General features: G+C 37.3%; 1 protein-coding gene across 5 annotated transcripts in view; it reads right to left on the bottom strand.

Annotated features, from left to right (window-relative positions):
• LOC125252902 (rho GTPase-activating protein 26-like) overlaps positions 1-23,617 on the bottom strand; it is a 126,728-nt gene that overhangs the window by 12,559 nt on the left and 90,552 nt on the right. For 4 of the 5 annotated variants that reach the window (XM_048166562.1, XM_048166560.1, XM_048166564.1 and 1 more), the window contains exons 18-20: positions 18,835-18,994; positions 16,868-17,018; positions 10,037-10,190 (exon numbers count right to left, since the gene is read on the bottom strand). In XM_048166562.1, coding sequence (XP_048022519.1) covers positions 10,037-10,190; positions 16,868-17,018; positions 18,835-18,994 — 465 coding nt within the window. The remainder of the gene's footprint in view (positions 1-10,036; positions 10,191-16,867; positions 17,019-18,834; positions 18,995-23,617) is intronic. The other variant, XM_048166561.1, reaches the window with a different exon arrangement.

Below are 23,617 nucleotides of genomic sequence, written 5' to 3'. Positions count from 1 at the left end.
AAGAAGAAAGTCATGTTTACATATTTCCAGGATATCATGGCTTGAGGGCTAAAATGTAAAGCATCATTTCCTGTTGCCAGCAGGTGGCGCTATGATAACTGAATTTTGGCATTAGATTTTGGTGAACTATCCCTTTAAGTTTGGAGCAGATCGGACATTTAACTACAATGTAATCAAATTTCAATTCCAAACCTGTATAAATTTCTTTGTTCTGTTGAACACAAAGGAAGATATTTTGAAGAAAGTTTATCTCACTTCCTGTTGGGTTTAAAACTAGGCCATGGGCTTTTTTGTAGGTATTGGGCTGTTACCATTGTCTACCGAATTCCATAACTGAAGGAAACGTAAACAATACTATGGAAATTTTGTCAATGGCGCTATCGAACCATTTTGCCAACCTAATTCTGAAACCCATTCAGTTTAAATTTTCACATTCTGACGCGTGTGCAAAGTTTCATATCTTCCTTTGGCCCTCAAAAATGCAATTCATTTTGGAGAAGAAGAAGAATTGGCTGAGCAATTCCAATAGGGTCCTCACACCATCGGTGCTCGGGCCCTAATTATTCAGATTTTGAACAATTTGAGGGTGAGTAAATGATGATAGACTTTTCATTTTTGGGTGAACTATCCCTTTAAATTAACCCTAACATTAGCCATAGCCCATCACAATAGCATCAACATGAACCCAATAAGTACATTGTACCTAACATTTACTAAAATCTAGATTATTTTGATGTAAGTGCATAGTAGTTAAAGACACCTAATATAAAGTGAGACCGAACTTACAATCGAACACATCAGACAATGATGTTAAGGTCATAGGTGGTTGCTCAAAATGAAATAAAATCTCAAGCGATAGATAAATAAGTAAGTGGATATCATCATAATCAGTCTTTTAATTGCACAGGAGCAAATGAAGCTGCTTATTTGACACACTGGAATTTGTAGCCAAGCATCCATCGCACTCATCACTAAACAGATGAGCATCTACTCGCAGTAGATAATGGGGTTGTCATGGGAACAGTGTGACCACAAGTGGCGAGTTAACTTGAATAATCTAAAGTCCATACATTAGCAGTGTTAATGGACTCTCACTCAGTGAAATACACTGTACTGTCAGATTTAGTCTGTAGCATTCTGTATTTCCTGTTTAAACAATGGAAAGTTCCGGTGCAATATACAGTTATGTCGCTAAATATCTGTTTATCTAGATCTTTTTGTATCACTGTGCAACACCTACAGAAGCCTATAAATGTGCCACAGACTATTTCTTCCAGCAGAAGGATAAAACCAAATGAAAAAAAAAAAAAAAAAAAAAATGTTGATATGGGCATTTCCTTTCAAATATTTCTTTTAAATTTAACACTAAAATAAATGTTAGTGAATCGATTTTTTAGTAACAATATTTGCATTGATTTCTTTGTGGCAAAGTCATAGCAGATTCAGTATTATATTTTGTATAAGATCTATGTTTTCTAGAATGTGACAGTGGCTGCCTCAGCCAACATAATTCAACTGATCACACGTTTTCTCAAGTAGTTTATCAATCTCCAGGCCACCATTGATTCACAGCCTGCCGGGTCCTCTGGGGCCTTTGAGATGGGTATATCAGCACTGCCACTTTTCTTCTCAGCATTCTTCTCAATCCTGTGGCTTTGGACCGCTGATCCTCACAGCTGATATACCACAGAACACACACACACGTTGGGTTTTCATGTTTTATGGGGACTTTCCATAGAGATATTAATGATTTTTATACTGTACAAACCGCCATTTATGCCATTCATTTAATTTTGCCGCACCTTAAAATAACATTGAAACAGAGCATGTATTTCTAAGAGGAAATATGCCACCTCTAGCATAAAAACAGGAAAACGGTAGTGCAGGTAAAAGCCAATCAAATGACCTCATCTTTTGTGGTCACTGACTGCATGCACACACAAGCAGCGAGCATATGATGCAGAGCATGCTGCCTTAGCGAATCACGCTACATTACTGCCGGTCTCGACAGTGTACCTTTGAAAAAGTGGGGATTCAGCACTTCCTAGCATGAAGAACAAATATAGACAAACTGTGCACTGATAGGACTCGAACTCTCTTCAATACAGAAACAGCTTGTACGAGTTCTTGTTTTTAATGTTGATGATGTACAGTACAGTCCAAAAGTTTGGAACCACTAAGATTTTTAATGTTTTTAAAAGAAGTTTCGTCTGCTCACCAAGGCTACATTTATTTAATTAAAAATACAGTAAAAAACAGTAATATTGTGAAATATTATTACAATTTAAAATAACTGTGTACTATTTAAATATATTTGATAAAGTAATTTATTCCTGTGATGCAAAGCTGAATTTTCAGCATCGTTACTCCAGTCTTCAGTGTCACATGATCCTTCAGAAATCATTCTAATATGCTGATTTGCTGCTCAATAAACATTTATGATTATTTTCAATGTTGAAAACAGTTGTGTACTTTTTTTTTCAGGATTCCTTGATGAATAGAAAGTTCAAAAGAACAGCATTTATCTGAAATACAAAGCTTCTGTAGCATTATACACTACCGTTCAAAAGTTTGGGGTCAGTACGAATTTTTATTTTTATTTTTTTGAAAAGAAATTAAAGAAATGAATACTTTTATTCAGCAAGGATGCATTAAATCAGTCAAAAGTGGCAGTAAAGACATTTATAATGTTACAAAAGATTAGATTTCAGATAAACACTGTTCTTTTGAACTTTCTATTCATCAAATAATCCTGAAAAAAATATTATACACAAATATTTTGTACAATTGTACACATTAAATGTTTCTTGAGCAGCAGATCAGCATATTAGAATGATTTCTGAAGGATCATGTGACACTGAAGACTGGAGTAATGATGCTGAAAATTCAGCTTTGCATCACAAGAATAAATTACTTTGTGAAATATATTCAAATAGAAAACAGTTATTTTAAATTGTAATAATATTTCAAAATATTACTGTTTTTTACTGTATTTTTAATTAAATAAATGTAGTCTTGGTGAGCAGACGAAACTTCTTTTAAAAACATTAAAAATCTTAGTGGTTCCAAACTTTTGGACTGTACTGTATTTAGAGCAAGAATGCAATTTTGCAAATGTGACATTGATTTTAGTGTATTGTCAATATTGTTTGCTCAATTTTGCAACGAAAACAGAACTGTTATGTCTTCAAGCAACACACTTCAGCGTTTGGTTAGTGAACAAATCTGCGACTTTGAACGAATCGGGAGAGAAAATGATTCAATGACACATTCATAAATACAGCCACTTTCTTAGTTACTGAATGAATGATTCAATGACTCACTTATTAAGACAGGGACTTGCTGCCACCTACTCATGGTTTTAGTTTAAGATTTTTATTTAAAACATTATCTCAACATTATGTATGCCATTCATGCTACCTCTGAGCAGCATTAAACAGTGTAAATATATCTAGATGCAGGTTGTGCCCCTGCAGAGCAAAGATGGCTTTTGTTGATTCTGATTTCATTTGAATGAAATGATTTAGTTTAATTTATTTATTTATTTAGTACATCAATTTAATGGAATTTAAGAATACATTTAATAAGGGTTAGAAAAACTTTGCATTTATAAAGGTAAAAAAAATGCACCTGAAAATCAATTTAAGGGGGCAAATATTGTATCTTAATGGAAAAGGTGTGACTTCAGTCTAAGTGGAGGAGAGGGGGTATGCAGAAGGATGTTAAATGCCTCAGGGGGTACGCCAGCCTAAAAAGTTTGTGAACCGCTGCTCTAACCCTAACTCTACCCCTAAACATACAAAGGACAAAAATGTTCTACATTTTTACATTTTTGAATAAAAAAAAGAAGAAAAAAAATATTTATAAACTGTCTGCATCATAGGGACAAAATACAAGATAAAAGATTTCTGGTATTACTATCTTTGAAGGGTTGTTGTGTCCCGACAACGCAGGGAATACCTGAACCACGCACGCACACACACACCAGTGCCGTGACTATTAATCTCATAATATCACAGACGCTTATCTGGATTAACCTTCAATGACTACAAAACAAACAGATTTCAATGTTGCTGAGGTTGCAAACGCAGGACTCTTTCTCCTAAATCCATGAAAATATGTAGATATCATGTATGTTTGTATAAACTGCAAAATCATATTTTGCTCAATGTCTCCATTTCATAGCTTTTTTTTTTTTTTTTTTGGCATTTTAATCCAATAATCTAAAGTTGGTTAAGTTAAATAACCTTCAATTGGTTCCTCTAAAGTTATATAAACAACTATCTGAACTATCTATACTATTAATACTTCTAAAAATGTTTTTTTTGTTTTTTTTGTCTAATATAAATTTGTGTTTGTTTCATACAACTATAATATTTATATTAATACACTATTTTTCAAATTAATTTTGATTTTGATCATGCATTTTTTTATTTAACAATAGCTACATTAAATTTGATAAAGCAATATTTTGTGTAGATTTTGCTACAAAAAACAAAAGTTGTTTGGCCTTCTTTTTCTTCACCTTCTTTTCAAGCATTTTTCAACAAATCTGCAGTAACAACAGAAAAACCTAATCTTACTGGAATCCATAATATGTCACTAAGGCATAAGCAGATTGTGCGGAAACGTATGAATGAGATTCTACGAATTCGTATGAATTAGCCACCCATTTGTCAAAACATAGAATAGTTACGAAACTCCATGATATTGTGTTGGCAGTACGTTGGTTTGTACATTTCAACCAGTTTGGCCCATCTAGGCCAATTTGTGGACTGGTTTCAAGCATGATAGACAGGCATTATATCATTGACGGTAATAATCAGCCAATCAATGAACATTCACATAACTTTTTTTACCTTCATTTTGCAGTTACTCTGCTCACATTCACGCCAAGCTTCAGGAGCTCAATGAGAACACAATAAGCTCGAGGGAGTCAGGAGAGTAGCCTCCCTCTGAAACGCTATTGACAGCGTTACTTAATAAAACTGAGTTTTATTACACACTATTTGATCTAATATTTGGTAACATTTCTTTGGTTTCTTTTTTATCTTACACACTTTTTTGAAAAAGAACCGCCTCAGATGCCTCTACGAACAAAACGTTCTTGCTCTCCACATAACTGATCTCATATGAACTTTCATATCAGTGAGAGAAATGCAACGCTATCAATCACTTGTAGCAGCTGGCTTTCTTATTTTCCTGTAAAACTGAGTCATAGTGAAATATCACAAAGATAATAAAAAGCATTAGCACTTGCTTAACAGAATACTCAGAAATCACACATTAGATCAATAAAATCTAAATTATACATGCTTATCAATTATGCATTCACATTTGATACTCAGCTCTCTGTTTACTTCTAATTATGTATGTTCTCGTGCTCATGTTTTTGGCTTGTGCAACCTTTGGGTTGCTTGCTCTGTTAAATGTGGTAAATTTGGATGCATTGTTTGCATGGTTTGCAAAAAGATATTGTTAACCAAATAAAAAAAGAGAGAGTGTTGCCAATTACCAGAAATACAAGGAACATGGACAGACAAAACAAGCCCATCAGTATAGTTTAAAGATGAAGAATATGTTGATTTCACCTAACATAAATCAGCATGAAACATATTAATCAGGAGGACGACAAAATAAACTATACTGTAAATAATGTACGTATCTGTATTTTGGAAATAAGCCCAAAACTGCAACTTACAACTGCTCATATTTATAAGTGAGGGAAAAGGGCAACACCATGAGACTGCCTGCTACTTTAGCCAAGCCAGAGCAAAGCATGTCTTGACTTGCCCCGAGGATGATTAATGACTTTGTGTATGATGTGCAGAGGGAAATATTTCTATGACACTATTCCATGAAAATGTCTGAAGGCCCACAATCACTGGACGGTTGCTTGTTTCACACTAATCTTGGTATCTGTGTGAGAATATACCTCAAAGTTTTATACAAAAAATGTTTTTATGATGTGAAACTGAAGAACGTGACCTCCTACTGGGAGGAGGGTGAGATTGGGAAAGGGCCGAGGACGGAGTCTTGGGGAGCACCGGTTAAAAGCAAGACGTCGGCAGTCATGGCTCTCAACGGTAAATATGTTGGCAGGAAATTTCGAGAATCTGAGGGCTGTGCTGGTTTTCATAATTTCCGTTCACATAATAAAACCTCAAAGCAAGCAAAGACTGAAGCCAATGCAAGGTAATGAAATGAAACACAGATTGTATCAAAACATTGCTCAGTCTGATAAAACAATCTGCCCTTTTGACCCTGAAAAAAAAAAGAAGCAAAAACTAAAAACTATGTGCAAGACAAAGATCTCTGAAATGTAATAAAGATGCTGTCTACTTCAAAGCGAAATCATTGTTCTCCTCCACACACTAATTCAAACTGATAAAACAGATGATGGTAGCAAGGGTGCTGTTTTTATGTTCTTGTTCTTGCTAATGTATTGTTATGAGGTTGCTAGGGCATTGCTACTTTATGTGGTTGCTAGGATGCTCTTGGTGGTTGCTTTATGATGTCTCTATTTTTCTATTTATTATATTTGATTGTTTATTTGACAAGTACAATACATATAACATTATTGCACTGTGTTGAGCAACAAATGTTGATGATTTGCAGCACTTAAGAAATGTAACAGCCAACAACCAAATTCCAAACACATTAATACAATATAATGTATGTGAAAAATAATAATAAGAAGAATAATAATTTAAACAATTATGCAAAGGTTTAATGTCTGTTTTGGGTGGGATCTGCACTTGTTTTAATTCAGTTTCCTGTGTTTGAGTTAGGTTTCCTTGGTTTTTCATTGATTGATCTGTTCTCTATTTCATTGATTAGTTTGACTTTATTTCAGGTGTTATTTAAACCCTGAGTTTGTTCAGTTCACTGTGCTTTCTTGTCTACATTATGTTGGGTGTTTTTGTTTTTTTTTATTGGTTTATTCTGTATTCTAAGAAGTGTTACTTTAAGTTTGTTTTCATTAAAGGTGCCATAGAATTGAAAATTGAATTTACCTTGGCATAGTTGAATAACAAGAGTTCAGTACATGGAAATGACATACAGTGAGTCTCAAACAACATCGTTTCCTCCTTCTTATATAAATCTCATTTATTTAAAAGACCTCCAAAAAACAGACGAATCTCAACATAACACCAACTGTTACGTAACAGTCGGGATCATTAATATGTACGCCCCCAATATTTGCATATGCCAGCTCATGTTCAAGGCATTACACAAGGGCAGCCAGTATTAACATCTGGATCTGTGCACAACCAAATCATCAGACTAGGTAAGCAAGCAAGAACAATAGCGAAAAATGGCAGATGGAGCGATAATAACTGACATGATCATCATGTAAATTGTCTTTCTAAATGTTTCGTTAGCATGTTGCTAATGTACTGTTAAATGTGGTTAAAGTTACCATCGTTTCTTACTGTATTCACGGAGACAAGAGCCGTCGTTATGTTCATTATTAAACACTTGCAGTCTGTATAATTCATAAACACAACTTCATTCTTTATAAATCTCTCCAACAGTGTGTAATGTTAGCTGTAGCCCGATAGCCACGGAGCACAGCCTCAAACTCATTCAGAATCAAATATAAACATCAAAATAAATACCATAATTACATAATCGGGTATGCTGCATGACGAACACATTGTAAAGATCTATTTTTAGGGTTATATTAGCTGTGTTAACTTTGTTTATGCAGTGTATTATAGTCGCGAGCTCGGGGGCGGGGAGTGCGAGGATTTAAAGGGGAAGCACGCTGAATCGGCGCATATTTAATGATGCCCCAAAATAGGCAGTTAAAAAAATGAATTAAAAAAAATCTATGGGGTATTTTGAGCTGAAACTTCACAGACACATTCAGGGGACACCTTAGACTTATATTACATTCAATGGCACCTTTAAACATTCACTGCTTGCGAATAAATCCAGCCTTTCAACCAGTGCTGATACTTTCTTTTTGTTTTGTATTTAAATGACAAATAACCTTAGGGGCAAAAATGTATATAATTTTCAAAACTATAACATAATATATAATGTAAAAAGAAGTGGTTCCAATATTGACCCTTGAGGAACACCCATTTCAGTACTTTGATAAGAGAACCTTGCCATCTTTCACTGCTTTCAAGACTCTAAATATGAGTTTCTGGTCATATGACATTCTAGTCTGTAGTTATGGCTCGAAACCCTCCTTCAATGTCAGTCTTGGGGATTTTTTTCACCTGTCTTATATCCATAAAAAATCTAATAATAATAATAATAATAATAATCACAAGTCTCATTGCTTAGAAAATGGCAAACCTTTCGCCAACAAGCCACATGATTTTGTGATATTTCTGTAGCACAAACAGTGCAGTATAAGATACGCACCAAAATGTAATACTTAGAATTAAGGATTTGTTCAAATCCAAAAAATGTGCATTAGTAATAAAAATGCTTTCCTTATTAAACACCACTAACAAAATACAAACTTTTTAAAAAGTTTAAACTGACCTCAGCATGGTCAGCAGAGTACATTTTTTGAGAAAATGGCTTGCATTCAGATTTCTAATAGGTTTCCAAAAAGAAAGAGAGAAAAAGTAAAGCAATAAGTGTGTTTCACTGAGAACATGGGGACTGGGTGGCCATTTTGTATGTTTGTCTCTGTCATTCGGAGGGAAGTAAACATCTGCTCTGTCTGCTACTTATGCTGTAGAGAAATAGCATCAAAAATCTACCCTCATCTTATCCCATAGCTGTGCACAGCTAAGAGCTCTCAAAATGGGACCAGGATAGTGGTTCAAAAATCCATTACCAGCCCATTGCCTATCAGAGACATGTGAGATGTGTACATCAAACAGTGTGTCTTAAAAAACGGCGGAAAAGGGCTGTAGGAGATTGGAAAGGTTACAGGGAAAATCATTACTGCAGGCCATGTGAGAGGGTGTATTTCTGTTTGTGTTTGCTTTGAAGGAGATGTATCATGGAAAACAGGATTATTCTTGAACTTTGGAAATAAAAGATGATCTATTATGTTTTATCTATTTTGTAGATATGCTCTAATATTGAATCAACCACAAAGCAATTAGTACATACGCTTTAGACACGAGCTACCGCGCTTAAATAGGGGCAACAGAGGTTTAAGTCTGGCCTGCAACTTGTGCCAAATCTACTCAGAAAATACATCTCAGTTATGTTTTGCACATTGACATTCTGCATTTTAGCTGCACCTCATTGTGAAGAAGTTAAGTCATCTACATAAAGAAGTCTTAAAGGTACAGAGAGAAAAGCAACTTTTTGGTGTAAGAAACCATGTACCAGGGTCAGAAATTAACTTGTCTATTAAGGGGCAAGTGATTTTCTGGGGCATTTTTAACTTTGTAAGGGTATTGTTTTATAATTACCTTATTAAATGTATCTGTGTTGTTTTTTTGTGTAAAATATTAAAATTTAGCCAATTAATTCAATCAGAATACTATAGTCTGTCAACAACAAAATTTGATCAACATCAACAAAAGACATCTTTACACTGTGTGCATACAAGGTTGCACAGAATGCAATTTTTAATATCCTAAATAATAAGTAAAAACAGAAGCTCATTAAAAGCTAGGGCTGCAATATTATGACAAAATCATTATTGTCGATTATTGCCCCTGATACTGGAATAATGATGTTGATAAACAGAATGCATTAAAAATGTGTTTGTGTGTGGAGAAACAGCATATTCTTTTTGTCTACACAGGAAAATCAAGTTGAAAACCAATTATGAATTAGTTTATCGAAATCCAGTCATTCCAAAAGGAATCCGCACAATCTGGAGTTTTGCACGAGGGCGAAAAAGTTCCACACACAGATTTCACTCATGCTCAAGTTGGTCACAAGCACTGACCAACAAAACGCTGCTTGGTTTGGTGATAGAAAATGGTTTTTAAATAAGTTTCTTGAACACTCCCGCTAACTGCTGTTGTATAAACAGAGGCAACACGGAGAATGGGAGACAGTATTTTAACAAACTTTAGCTTTAAAGCATGTACTGTATACTTACAGTGAATTAGGCTGACTCAGTTTGGCCAGCTGAAGCCCATCATGGTCTCCGTCTCCAGTGGGCAGGTTGTTGAGTCGAGTCCAGTTGTGTGTGCTGTTGCAATTTACTGAGTCTGCACTGGAGTTTACAACTACGCTGTTCCTCTTCTCCACTGCTGATGGAAAAGCAAAATGTTGCTATCCTAATGAAGAGTTAATGGTATGCTAATGTAATTACTCCAGCCTGTGGCTAAACCATGGTCTGAATGGATCTCAATCTTTTTTGAATAGTGGTTTGTATTTCAATGAACAATTCAAGTCACACTTTTAGTGACTCCTGTCTTTAGACAATAACTAAATGGCATCTAATATTGGTGACTAGTTCATTCGTCACATGCCCAGAAGGGGATGGCAGCAAAATATTTTTATAGTAATTAGGAACAGGGTGGTGTCTGGTCATAATGTAGGTGTGCCAACTTGAAACCTTAAACTATTTTAATAATTAATTCCATTGTTATTAGTAGCACAACAATTGATAGACCTGAAACTAAATTTCCTTGACAGGAAGCACAGAGCTTAGCAATGTAAAACTGTTCACATGTAGACAATCTCCTGGGTGTCACATGTTTGGTTTACTTGTTCATGTTTAGAGTTTGTTTTTTGATCTTTCTGCTACTTATTTCTCTGTTCAGTTCATGTGTTAAGCCCAGGATACACCTCATGATTTTAGCAATCCTATAAGATCATTACAAATCACACTGTGTGACACGGATCTATTAAACTTGGGTACGACATGCATGTAGACTGTACGATGATGACACCTGTTGACTCGTGAGCTACGATGCAAGTTTCTATAGAAGAATAAAACATCATCAGCATGCGCTGTTGGTTAACAAAAAGACCATGTTGAATTGTTTTGCTGAAAAAAAGGAAGCGGTGAAAGAAGAAGGGAAAAGAGCTTGAGGTAAGCAGTTTTAAATTTTAGCGCCATATCGCGTTGATTTCGTGTCGCATTTTTATTGGCTGGTCAGTATACGTAGGTCGTAGCAGCAAACACACTGTGCGATGATCATGCTGAATTTCTGACACTGTCAGAAAATGATCGTAGACTATCTTTGGTCGCAAGACCGGGAAAACGCCCATCTTTGTACCATTCTCATTGTATGACATAGGACCACCGATTACGAGCCACGATCACAGAAATCGCCACGATTGTTTCACAATGGCAATCTTTCGTCTGGGGCAGCCAAAAATCGTGCAGTGTATCCCAGGCTTTAGTGTTCTTTGTTAATCATCTAGATGAGTGGTTCCCTACCACATTCCTGGACGCCCCCCAACACTGCATGTTTTCCATGTCTCCTTTATCAAACACACCTGATTCAGATCATCAGCTCATTAGTAGAGACTCCAAGAACTGAAATGGGTGTGTCAGACAAAGGAGAGATACAAAATATGCAGTGTTGTGGGGCCTCCAGGAACATAGTTGGGAACCATCTAGGTTTATTTGTTCAGTTCTCCTCCGTTCTCCACTTGTTTGTATCTTAGGTTACCGATTCGATTAGTGTCCTCAGTTCAGGTGTGCCTAGTTAATTAGTCTCGTTTAGTCCTCTGTTCACCTTGAATATAAGCCCTCTGTTTCTGTCTGTTCTTGGTCTAGCTTTGTTAATGTCAAGTGTTATGTAGTGTGTTTCTCCTGGTTTATTCTCCTGTTTATTGTTTGAATTACTGTATTAAAAGTCTCCAGAAGATATCTCCTTCATCGTGCGCTTTATTACAGCCTCCAACCCTGACACTGGGAGAATGCAAAACAATCTTTGGGATTTCTTTTTTACAATAAGGTTTCACTTGTTAACGTTATTTAACTACACTAGTTAACATGAACAATAATTCTACAGCATTTATTCATCTTAGTTAATGTAAATCTCAACATTTACCAAAACATTTTTAAAATCAAGTTTTATCTGTGACATTAGCTAATGCACTGTTAACTAACATGAACATTTTATTAATATTAACAAAGGTTATCAATTCTGTTGGAATATTTTGCCCATTGTTAGTTCATGTTACTTAATCCATTAATTAATGTTAAAAAAACAAGACCATATTGTAAAGTGTTACCGTTATGTTTTTATTAACAAATAAATCTCTCTAATTTGAAAACTCCCTAAATTTTGCATGTACAGCAAAAATATTATTTATTATTTTTTATTATTTATTTTTTGTCTTGTTCCCAGTAAAAATCTAAACATGATTAAAACAGGATTTATTTCAAACTGTGTAAAATAATTTGTTTTCAGAGAATATATTTTGGTTTATTTTTCTTAGACATTCATTTTAGTTTATAGCCTAAACTTAACCTTTTAAGTTTGTGAAAAAAAAAAGAAACATAGGAAGTTGACTCTACCTAACCCCCAAACATCCACAATCTCTAATCCTTTTTAAGATACATCAAAATGGTCATGTATGGTCTCAGAAAAATTCCAAACAAATGTCCTATTAAGAGAACAAACATGACAAAAACAGGGGGTTACGTAGGTAACCAAGGTCCTACAAATAAGGTCAACATGCCACCATATTGGTCAGCCTCGCTAGAGGGTGAGCTGTCAGGAGATTGTATTTCAAATTAAACGTGCTCTACCTGCACACAATCATCCTCTAAAAATATAGGTGCAATACCACCAGCGTCATTGGTGGCTGCAATGAATGAACGATGCAGGAAATTATTTACTTGGAAACATGCAGTAGAATACAGAAATCAAACTCGTATAAAATTACCACACAAGCATAAATGATACTGGACCAAGAACTGAGGAAACTAAGGGCTTAAATACACAGTTAATAAGGGAACTAAACGAACCTCAGGTGAAAGTAATCAGTCACTAAGGAAACTAACTAACAAACATAACTGAAAACAGAATGAAAACAAAACCAAAACAATTAATCTAAACAGGCTTTAACATAAAACGTAACACATTCTCTTATTTTGCCAACTGGCACCACCTAGTCCCAGAGTGACCATGTTGGGTGCCATTTTGTCCTTACTCATAGAACCTCGGTTACCTACATAACCCCCGTTCTATTTCATCCTGGTCAACACCCCACCATACGGTTAACAATATACTGAATAAAGTCAGGAGATAAATGTGGTGGGGCTATAACCACAGGAGACTGACTTGAGTTAAATTGTTTTATTAAACAGTCTAACATTATGATATTCCAACATGTATACCATGTCTTTGAAACTAAAGGTTAAGCAGTAAACCAAGCCAGCATGTAAAAAAAAGTGTTTAGGGACTTATATTTCCCCTGCTTGCAGGACAGATGTAGCTAAAGAAGAAGCCGCATTCAGGCAAAACCAACCAAATGTAAGTAAGAAGGTCCAGCTTGCTGACAAGCCCTCAGTGTGGTCATGGCAATCAGAGATGGCTGCCACATACCCCCTCAAAGTTGATTCCTTAAGCCCCCCTTCCAAAAGGAACTGGAAAAAAAAAGATTAGACTGAGGACATCACATGAAACTGGGTTGATACATTTAGATTGATAGATCACTACTGTGGAAGGGGCTCTAGCTGCTTGCAATGTTGTCAGGACCCCTTGCCCCAGAATCCCTGACGGCTCCCATCCAGAGGCCAAACATGCATGTTGAATAGCTCAGGGATGGGGTTCCAAAGCTGCCCCTGAGCCTGAGAGAGCATATCCTGCCTGAATAGGAGATGCCATGGGGCCCCCCTGAGCAATGCAACCGGATCTGGCATCCATATCTGGTTGGTCCAATTGAAAGCATTGCGCAGGGCTATGGCTGGTGAGTCTTGAATCTTGGTCAATACTACTGGTAAAAGAGGAAAAGGGTGAAAAAAGTATAGAAGGCCCTGAGGCCACTCGTGTGCTAGGGCATCTAACCCCAGCATCCCCTTTCGGTTCCACCATTGAGTACCATAAGGGACAGTGAGTAGTCTCCTGAAAGGCGAAGAGGTCCACCTCAGCCCTTCCGAATCAAGCCCGAATGACTTGCACAATCTCTGGGTGCAGCTACCATTCTCCTGGCTTAGTTCCTCAACCTAGGAGATTGGCTGCTGGAAATGAAGGCAAGATAGGAGATCGACTGCCACATTGTCCACCCCTGGAAGATGTAAGGGGAAAGACCATGTGCATGCATCCATAAGAGGAGCTCTCGGGCCTTGCCATGAAGAGATGGAGATGGTCCCCCCTGGTGGTTTATGTAGTACACCATCTTGGAACTGTCTCACACAATGCCACACAATGACATGTTTTCTCCCCAAGTCCGGGAGAAAATGCTTCCAAGCTTGATGCACAGCCTCCATTTCCAGCGGGTTATATGAACTGCCAGCTGTCTCGAACTGGACAGTTTTTCCACATGTCACCCCAGCCGGGTTTGTATGCATCAGTAGTTATTGTTTCCCTTGAAGAAACCTGACCCAGAGGGAACCCTTGCTGGCGGCCTAGCATTGATAACCACCACCTCATGGATGGGACACACTCTGGATCCACTGACAAAATTATCTGACTGTCCTTGTGTGGATTAACCACTGCTGTAACCACCGCATGTGAAGTAAACCTAGTGGCACAACCTGAGAGGCTGCTGCCATCGGACTGAGGAGTGTCCACACTTCACTGATATCTGAGATTTTCCCATCAAATAGGATTTCTGCTCCCTCAGCATCAGAATCCTCTGGGGGTTAAGACAGGCTCTCATGGCCATTGAGTCAAGAACCAAGCCCAGATACAATACCATTCTGCATGGAGTAAGGCAGCTTTTCTCCTTGTTCAACATCAAGCCTAGACTGAGAAGGTGCAACAACACGTCCTCTGTATTGCTCCTCACTTGTTGTTTGGTTGGGGCACATAACAGCCAATTGTCCATGTAATTCATGATGCGAATTCCCTGTTGATGGAGAGGAATAAGTGATGCATCCATGTACTTGATAAAAGTTTGAGGATCCAGAGACAGGCCAAAGGGAAGAAACTTGTACTCTTAAATGCTGTCTTGAAAGAAAAAATGGAGGTTCTTTCTGTGATCTCTGTGGATGGGAATGTGAAAATATGCAACAGGAATGTCCACTATAGTTAATCAGTCCCCGTGCCTTATGCTCATGAAGAGGGTTGACAGGTTCAACATTCGAAAAGGCAGACATTTTAAAGACCAACTATACCTTTTCAGATTAAAGATGGAACGCCAGCCCCCATCCTTCTTTGGAATTAGAAAGTAAGTCGAATAAAACCCTTGCCCAACTCATTTTGAGGGCAGGAGTGTTATTGCTCTTTTCCTGTATCTTGATTTTAAGGTATTGTGTACCCTGGGGTCCTGACAATCACATGCCTGTCTGCTTTGTTGGCTGCTGCTGCTGCTGCTGCTGCTGCTGCTGGCGAAAGGAGTGATGATTGCCCTGATTCAGGTTTGCCAAGGAACTCTGGGTCAAGTACGTTGTGAACCACCCCAGCCCTTGACAGCAAAGACCCTCCCATTCAGCCCGTCTGTTGCACTGTACAAGTTAGCTCCCTTACCTTGCATGTCTGTTCCAGGGCTGCTTCTGATGACGGGCCAAAAACCTCCCCTGGTACAACTGGGGCAGCTACCAATGCTGCACAATCATGGTCAGAAACATTTGGTTCTGATAATCAAACCTGGCGGCGTGCTTGGACCACTGAAGCTATAGACTGACCCAGCCCGGAGTATGTGCACAAGCCCCCCAAATCAGCATGTCAACCACTCTCAGCACATCCTGTAACAAGCCCTGTTAATAGACCAACAAGAGGAAACATTCCAGAAAGCTTTGCTGCCACATCCGATGCCTGATAAGATTTACTAAGGTGAACATCCACAGCCCTGCCACGCTTGTTTGCATCTCTACCTGCTCTTGCTGTTGCTCCAGCAAACACAGCAAATGTAGGCCACACTAGAGGCACTGCGGCAAGGCCACAGCTGTCCACCCCCGACATATTAACTAACTGTGTCTTGGGTAAGGTTCTAGCGCTAGTGGTGCTTTCCAGGAAGACTGTAGCTCTGCCACAAAACCAGAAAGGATGTGAAGTCCTTCAGATTTCTGACAATGGAAGCCTCTATCAAAAACAGATGTCGTTGGTACTGCCGAAATGGCACTTGAGCTCGCTCAGTTCCCCTGCAAATCAAAGCTTTATCTGATGGATCAAGAGGTGCTGGATCTGAGGCCTGGAAGCATCTTTATCCAGCTCAGAATCTGAAAGATCCTCTGTTTCTATCACTGGATGGCCAAGAGGGTGCAAATGAGCAAAATTGTAATGCACTGCATTAAACTTGTTTATTCAAAAGCAGCACAGAATATGCATTATGTGTGAACAATGAAAGGCTTGGTTTCAGTTTTGATGTAACCAAGATTAAGTTTGCATTAAGTTTCAATGTTTCTGCAAATATTTTGAAAAAAGCACGCATCAGCGCCACATCTAGTGAGTTCAACTGGATAGGTTAACAAAAACAATAAAATGCAACAATGTCTACATCATCATCATCAACAATGTCTTACATCATCATCATCACATCTCATGCACCACTGATAAGGCTACCTGACGGACACCTAAACTTTGAAGGCACCGTTTTTGCATTCAATGTGGATTTCTATTTTAAATTTTCAAGAATATATTTTTAGTATTTACTGCACACAGGTGGAGTGCGTTTAATTTGAAATACAGTCTCCTGACAGCTCGCCCTCTGGCGAGGATGACCCATATGGTGGCATGTTGACCATGCTGAAATAGAACTGGCTACAGAGTCATGAAGGACACAGTTAGGGAGTTTGTATTTCAGCATTACTTTCAGTCATAAAAAACTAAATATTTTAAAGAAAGCACTTAGCACTTACCTTTGTCTTTTTCTGAGAATGTGGGGGTGTGGAAAAGAGTGAGGGGTCTCTCGCTGCAGGACGGGGCCTTGCTGTCTGCACTTCTCCGCCTGGGCAGGTTGAGCTGGGAGTTGCCCTGCCCTCCTCCAGACACTGGCATGTCTTTGAATATCTGCAGAGCCAAGAGGAAATTCAAATCAGCATGAAGATGTCAGAGTGCCACAATGATGGGATGAGTGTCTGCACAAAAATAGAACAGACTGAAATGCTCATACTTATCCTAGGAGAATATAACCTGTGTCTGGACATAAAATATGAAAATTCGGTCAAAATACTACTAAAGCATTAAAATATGAATTTGGAGAAACTGACTATGCAATTATTGTGATTTAGCAGTTTTGTGTTCAAGTGTTGATGTCTGTGAATGACTAGATAATGTCTTAAAACACAGGGTTCTATGTTGCAAGATATCATCACATCCTTCAAAGATGTGATTTGTGTTTCAGTGTCCTTTCTGAACTATTGTCAGGGCTCCATTTGCAAACAGTCAGAAATTTAAAATAGAAAATTGTTAATTGTGACAGTTATTCAACACTGTCATATTAATCATGAATTGGAAGTTGAGTAAAACTCAGCCAATAACCTTATTTTACTCTGCCAAGTTTGCTTGATAGCTGAACGAGACTTAATTATAATTACAAAAGGATGAAGTTCCCAACTTAAAATAACTCTGATAACAATGGTGACTTCAAACTAAATAATTATTATCAATCGTGGCAGGATCTAGGCACGGGCAGGGTGGGAACATCTGCAAAAGCACACAAGTTGTGAGAAAGCAAGATTAACCAAAACACAACATTTTTTTTTGGACATCATTCTGTACAATTTTTCTTTTATGGGTCACTGGAGTGTGGAACAGCATGAGATTAAGTAAAAGAGGCTAAATATTCATTTTTTGCTGAACTGGGTGAACTATCCCTTTAAGAGTGCTGGGGGGGGACTTTCTCTTGTGACAAAATGTATGGAGGTCACAAGTCTCTATGCAAAGAGTCTATTACGTGTTTGTAAATAAGAAGCTTCTTTCAGGTTTATGTTACAGTCAGTTTACTGCTGTACATAACGGTGCGTATATGCTAACAGATATAGGATAGGTAGCCAGACTACAATGCCTTTGAGCTGAACTTGAAGGATTGATTCCAGGTTAACCTCATTCACAGAGTAACATAACGTACATCTTTACGGGGATGAGACACGGGTAGGTTAATTGTACAGGACGTAGTGACAGCCTTGATCTTAAAACTTACCCAGCCCACTTCACCCCTTCATGCAGGAGGGAGTGGCTATTTGTCATGTGACAGTGGGGTCAGCTTGAGGAATCAGCCTTGAGCCGATTTGCATGTTACCATGGTAACTACTCTAAGCTGCTTTACCCATAAGCTCCTGCTGGCTTTGAAGTTACCTGTTACAGCAAACATGGGCTGAGTGTGTCCCTTAAAAAGGGTCTCGCTGCTGGATAAGCTGCTGAATCAGTGTCGCCCCCTTTAATAGAGGAATTACATCCTTCAATTTACACCTTGTCGTAAGCAACACAGATTGTGTGCTTTTAGGGTGAATATGGCCTGAAACAAAGTGACCAATTGACAAAAACAACTTAATGAGGCATTTAACTCATCAGCTGTGCAGATCATCAGGAAAAGGGAAAAAAACAACTTTAGTACCGTATTGTTCCGAATATAAGATGACCCTGATTATATGATGACCTTGCTTATTTTGCTCCAAGATAAGGATTTATTAAGTCATGTCATGCAAACAAGAAACTAGAGACCTTCTAACCACAGGTCGAGAGCGATGCCGTTTGTGAATGTTCGCTGGAACTATGGTTTCAGGAAACACAGACTCGTTGAACGATGCTGATAACAACAGAACTTGCGACCACAGTTGCTTTAGGGAAACGCATCTAGGATTTCTTACAAGCAATAGAAACATACCCGTTCGTGGTTCTCGATCAGGATTTCTACCACAATATTCTGGAACTTGATGTCCATGATCGCTGCAACAGTCTCTTCCTGAGGCCTCAACAGCGTAGGGCCGAACACTACGCCAAGGTTAGCAACCGTCATCAAATTCTGCTGGTGGTGACTGGCCACTCTGTTGAGAGAGTAAAATATCTCCTTCAGTCATGTATTCCTTATTTTAGTGTAGTGCTTTTCTCTGGTGTTTAGCTTTATTTACAGTATAACAAACGATTTTGCTGCAATAACTAAACAATAAAATCAATAAAAATGTGTTATGGAAAAATACAAATTTTAATAAAAAAATTTATTTCATGATGCCATTTAACGTAAGAAAAAAATATTTACTTATTATTTACTCATAGTAACACTTTATTTTAGGGTCTTTTAACTAGTTGCTTATTAGCATGGATATTACTAGAATATTGTCTGTTTATTAGTACTTATTAAGCACATATTAATGCCTTATTCTGCATGACCTTATTCTACATTCTTAACCCTACCCAATACCTAAACTTAACAACTGCCTTACTAACTATTAATAAGCAGTAAAGAGTAAGAATTGTAGTTAATAGTTTAAATGCGTTACCCATACTAAAGTGTTACCTTACTCTTTTATTCTTATAATGGGATCTGATGCTGTCATTCTACAAAACAGCACAAGTAAATGTTTCCGTTGTTTTTAAACTTGATGTAATATTACTCATTCCTAAACATTAAATTTATGTTATTTACTGAAATCTTAACACACACACACAAGCACACACACACACACACACACACACACACACACACACACACACACACACACACACAATAACTGACATACAAGACCATTGATGACGTGCAGTTTGTCTTGGCTTTTACCCAAGATTTCACTTAACCCTATAAAGCCTATTTTATTACATTTTATATGCAAATTTCCTGATATGCAAAAGTCCTCTAAATTATCAACATGATTAAAACCTGTACTAAATCTACTGTCTTCTTTAATCTGATACTTTTTAGCAAGCAAAAACGTTTTTTATTTTTTATAATTCCTAAAACATTACAACAACATTAATACAACCCTTCAAGTTGTGATGTATTTTTAATGTGTAAAGTAAACATAAAAATACATTTTATATTGCTGGTAATATTTCAAGATGAACTCTTACTGGACTGAAGCAACTTAAGGTTCACTTGATTATCCATACATCATGTTTTAGAAAAAAAAAAAAAAATCAATACAATGTATCAAATATGTTTTTTGAGGAATGCTTATTTGTTCATCTCTCAATCATCATTGTATTGCATTGCATTAAATGTTTTGCCCCCCACAATAAAATCTACAGAGCTTTGATAATAAAACTAAGCATTTAAATATCATCTAAGACATATTATTTGGAGATATAGAGAGATAGCTAATATTTATATTCTCCAAAAATATCTGCTACTGTTCCAAAGATCTCATTGATTTACACTACAAGCTATCAGAATTCCATCTTACTTTTTGGCCATATACATATATATATATGAAACTGCACCAAATTGCATTTTTGTTCCCCATTTTGCATGGATAAAATCTTTTGTTTCCTGCGTCTTTTTTTTTCAGTTCAGGTTGAACTTAATTGGACTGTGTTAGTTGCCTTGGTTTCTGATTGGCCCTATGTATGTCTCATTTAGTTTTCCCTATATATATATATATATATATATATATATATATATATATATATATATATATATATATATATATATATATATATATATATATACAGTTGCAGAATCTTTGAAAATGTGAATAATTTTAATAAGAGGGATCATACAAAATGCATGTTATTTTTTATTTAGTACTGTCCTGAGTAAGATATTTTACATAAATATGTTTACATATAGTCCACAAGACAAAATAATAGCTGAATTTTATTAAAATGACCCTATTCAAAAGTTTGTGAACCATTGATTCTCAATACTGTGTGTGGTTACCTGGATGATCCACGACTGTTTTTTTTTTTTTTTGTTTGTTTTGTGATGGTTGTTCATGAGTCTCTTGTTTGTCCTGAGCAGTTAAACTGAGCTCTGTTCTTCAGAAAAATCCTCCAGCTCCTGCAGATTCATCAGTTTTCCAGCATCTTCTGCATATTTGAACCCTTTCCAGCAGTGACTGTATGATTTTGAGATCCATCTTTTCACACTGAGGATGACTGAGGGACTCAAACACAACTATTAAAAAAGGTTCAAACATTCACTGATGCTCCAGAAGGAAACACGATGCATTAAGGGCCGGGGGGTGAAAACTTTTGAAAAGGATGAAGATGTCCAGTTTTTCTTATTTGGTTTAAATATCATTTTTTTTTTTTTCATTTAGTACTGCCTTTCGGAAGCAACAGAAGATACTTACATGTTTCCCGGAAGACAAATTAAGTACAATTTACCTTGATCTTCAAATTCCAAAAGTTTTCACCCCCAGCCCTTAATGCATCTGCTCCTTCTGGAGCATCAGTGAATGTTTGAACCTTTTTTAATAGTTGAGTTTGAGTCCCTCAGTTGTCCTCAGTGTGAAAAGATGAATCTCAAAATCATACAGTCACTGCTGGAAAGGGTTCAAATATGCAAAACTGAACAATCTGTTCCCTGTTTGGTTTTGTTGCTAGTCAGTTCTTGTCTTTGTTAGATGTGTTGTGTACATTAGTAGTTCCTGAAGATTCCCCTGTGTGTTTTGGATTTTGTGGATTAAAGACTATTTCTTTTGTCATTCTGAGTCATTGTTATTGGATTACACAGCACTGTGACATCTACGTGATAATCTGCATTTTCCAGAGTTTGGCTCGGCCTTGAACTGACATGCTAAAGCCGACAACATTATTAACTTTAGAAGCTTTGGAAGATGAAACTCGCAATTATGGTCAGCTAGCCAATCAGAACCATCTGGGCTTTTCAGAAGGAGGGGCTTTGTAGACGTCAATGTATTTTCCGACAGACTGGGAATAGAGGAGCTGCAATAATGTACATAATGTAAAAAATTGCGTTTTTTGAAAATTAAAGCGTGTTCACGTTCTTGAAAAACCAATGCAAAAAATGACCTTTTACCATTGCATATCATAGCCCATTTATCACCCTTGTAGTTACACAGTTATAACTAAATTTGATATTGTTTTGTTGAGTAATATGGGTGTTTTGCTTGTTTTTCTACTGATTGCAATGTTTCCCACAGGATTTTGTGAAACTGTGGTGGGTGGACCTCGTTCCATCTAGGGCAGTGGTCAGGAACCTATGGCTCACAAAAATCATGTGGCTCTCACCCTTTAACGATCGATAAAAAATTTGACATTTTGAAACATTTCACCAGTTACTTTCGCTTTTGCTGCAAAGACCTTTATCTGTATGATAATCCGCACAGCTTTCAGTGGGCGGGACTGTTGGCGTTATTAATAAAGAAACATGAATAATTGAGAAAGTAAAAAGGAGGATGTGCTTGATATTAAAAAGGAAACTCAAAGCTGCGAAAGAGAACTGAATCCGCTACTGACAGGATGTTTCTGTGCGCACGCTCCGGGTGGAACACGGACTAGTATAGCAGCCTTGGTCTTCGGTTGCGCGCCGAAACAGTCAAATACACACATTGTCAAAATGCCCGCATTGGTGAGTATTCACATAAACAAGTCGATGTAATCACTGTGTGTCTGCATTGTTCTTCACTCACTCACTTATACACACACAGAGAGAACTTATGAGAATTTATGCTCCTCAGGTGGTAAATCAACCTCATAGTGAAAGCCCAGCGCAATTAAAGGTGCAGTATGTAAGAATTCTGTCCGCTAGAGGTCGCTAGAGGCCTATTCAAAACAAAGGCGTTGCTTGATGACGCCAAGTTTGAGCACAGAATCTTGGGACATGTGGTCTTCACCTCAGCGAATGGTGCAAAAGAATTGGGATAGGACTCGGGAAGAAATCATGTTCATGGATGTGATTATTAACGTTACTGTAGTATGAAGCAGAGCAGGAGTGAGTGTTGTGGAGCTGAACGAGGAGCTGGAGCGATTGTGCAACACACGCCGCGAGCAGCGGGACTTCCGTTATTCCGGTCATGAGTATGAGGTAACGCAGCTCTGTTTATCATATTAGATACATTTGAGTGTGTTGAAAATGATGTTATAAAGTTACTCTGTGCGTTCGCTCGGCGGCTGCTGTGAGACACTGTTGCACACTGCAGTAAGATAGATCGATTTTACAATATCACATTAAATACTGGATGGCTTGTGTTGATAAATGGCATGCAATTCATTTTAAAACGTATTGTATGATGGCTAAAATGCTGTATTACTGTTACTAAAAATAGAGCTGCATCTGATTATGCTATGTTAGCTACTTCACAAAATAGTGTTTTACCATGGTAAAGCATGGTACTCGCAAAAAAATCAAGAAAATTACATTTAAACAATAAGACTAAACGTGTTGAGCTATATAACAATAATTCATTTTCTGTCTATAAATGTATCAAAATAGTTGTTCCCTTGTCTATTAAAACATGTAAATATTAAAGCATCTTTGGTGTTTCCATGGTTTTGGAAACTGAAGATAACGCGGGTATGACGCAATTGACAGGCGACTCCTCACACGTCCCGGAGCCTTGATTAAAATTGCAATTTTCTCACGATTTACAAATAGTTGGAAACATTTTGGATATTGTAAATACTCAAGTGAACAAAATATATAACACTGGCCTAGTGGTTTTTGGAAATTTTACTGCAAAATTCTTACATATTGCACCTTTAATTGT

The sequence above is a fragment of the Megalobrama amblycephala genome, linkage group LG18, assembly GCF_018812025.1.
Source record: "Megalobrama amblycephala isolate DHTTF-2021 linkage group LG18, ASM1881202v1, whole genome shotgun sequence".
Classification (NCBI taxonomy): domain Eukaryota; kingdom Metazoa; phylum Chordata; class Actinopteri; order Cypriniformes; family Xenocyprididae; genus Megalobrama; species Megalobrama amblycephala.
The sequence above is the reverse complement of the archived record's forward strand: the minus strand, read 5'-3'. Positions and strand labels throughout refer to the sequence as shown.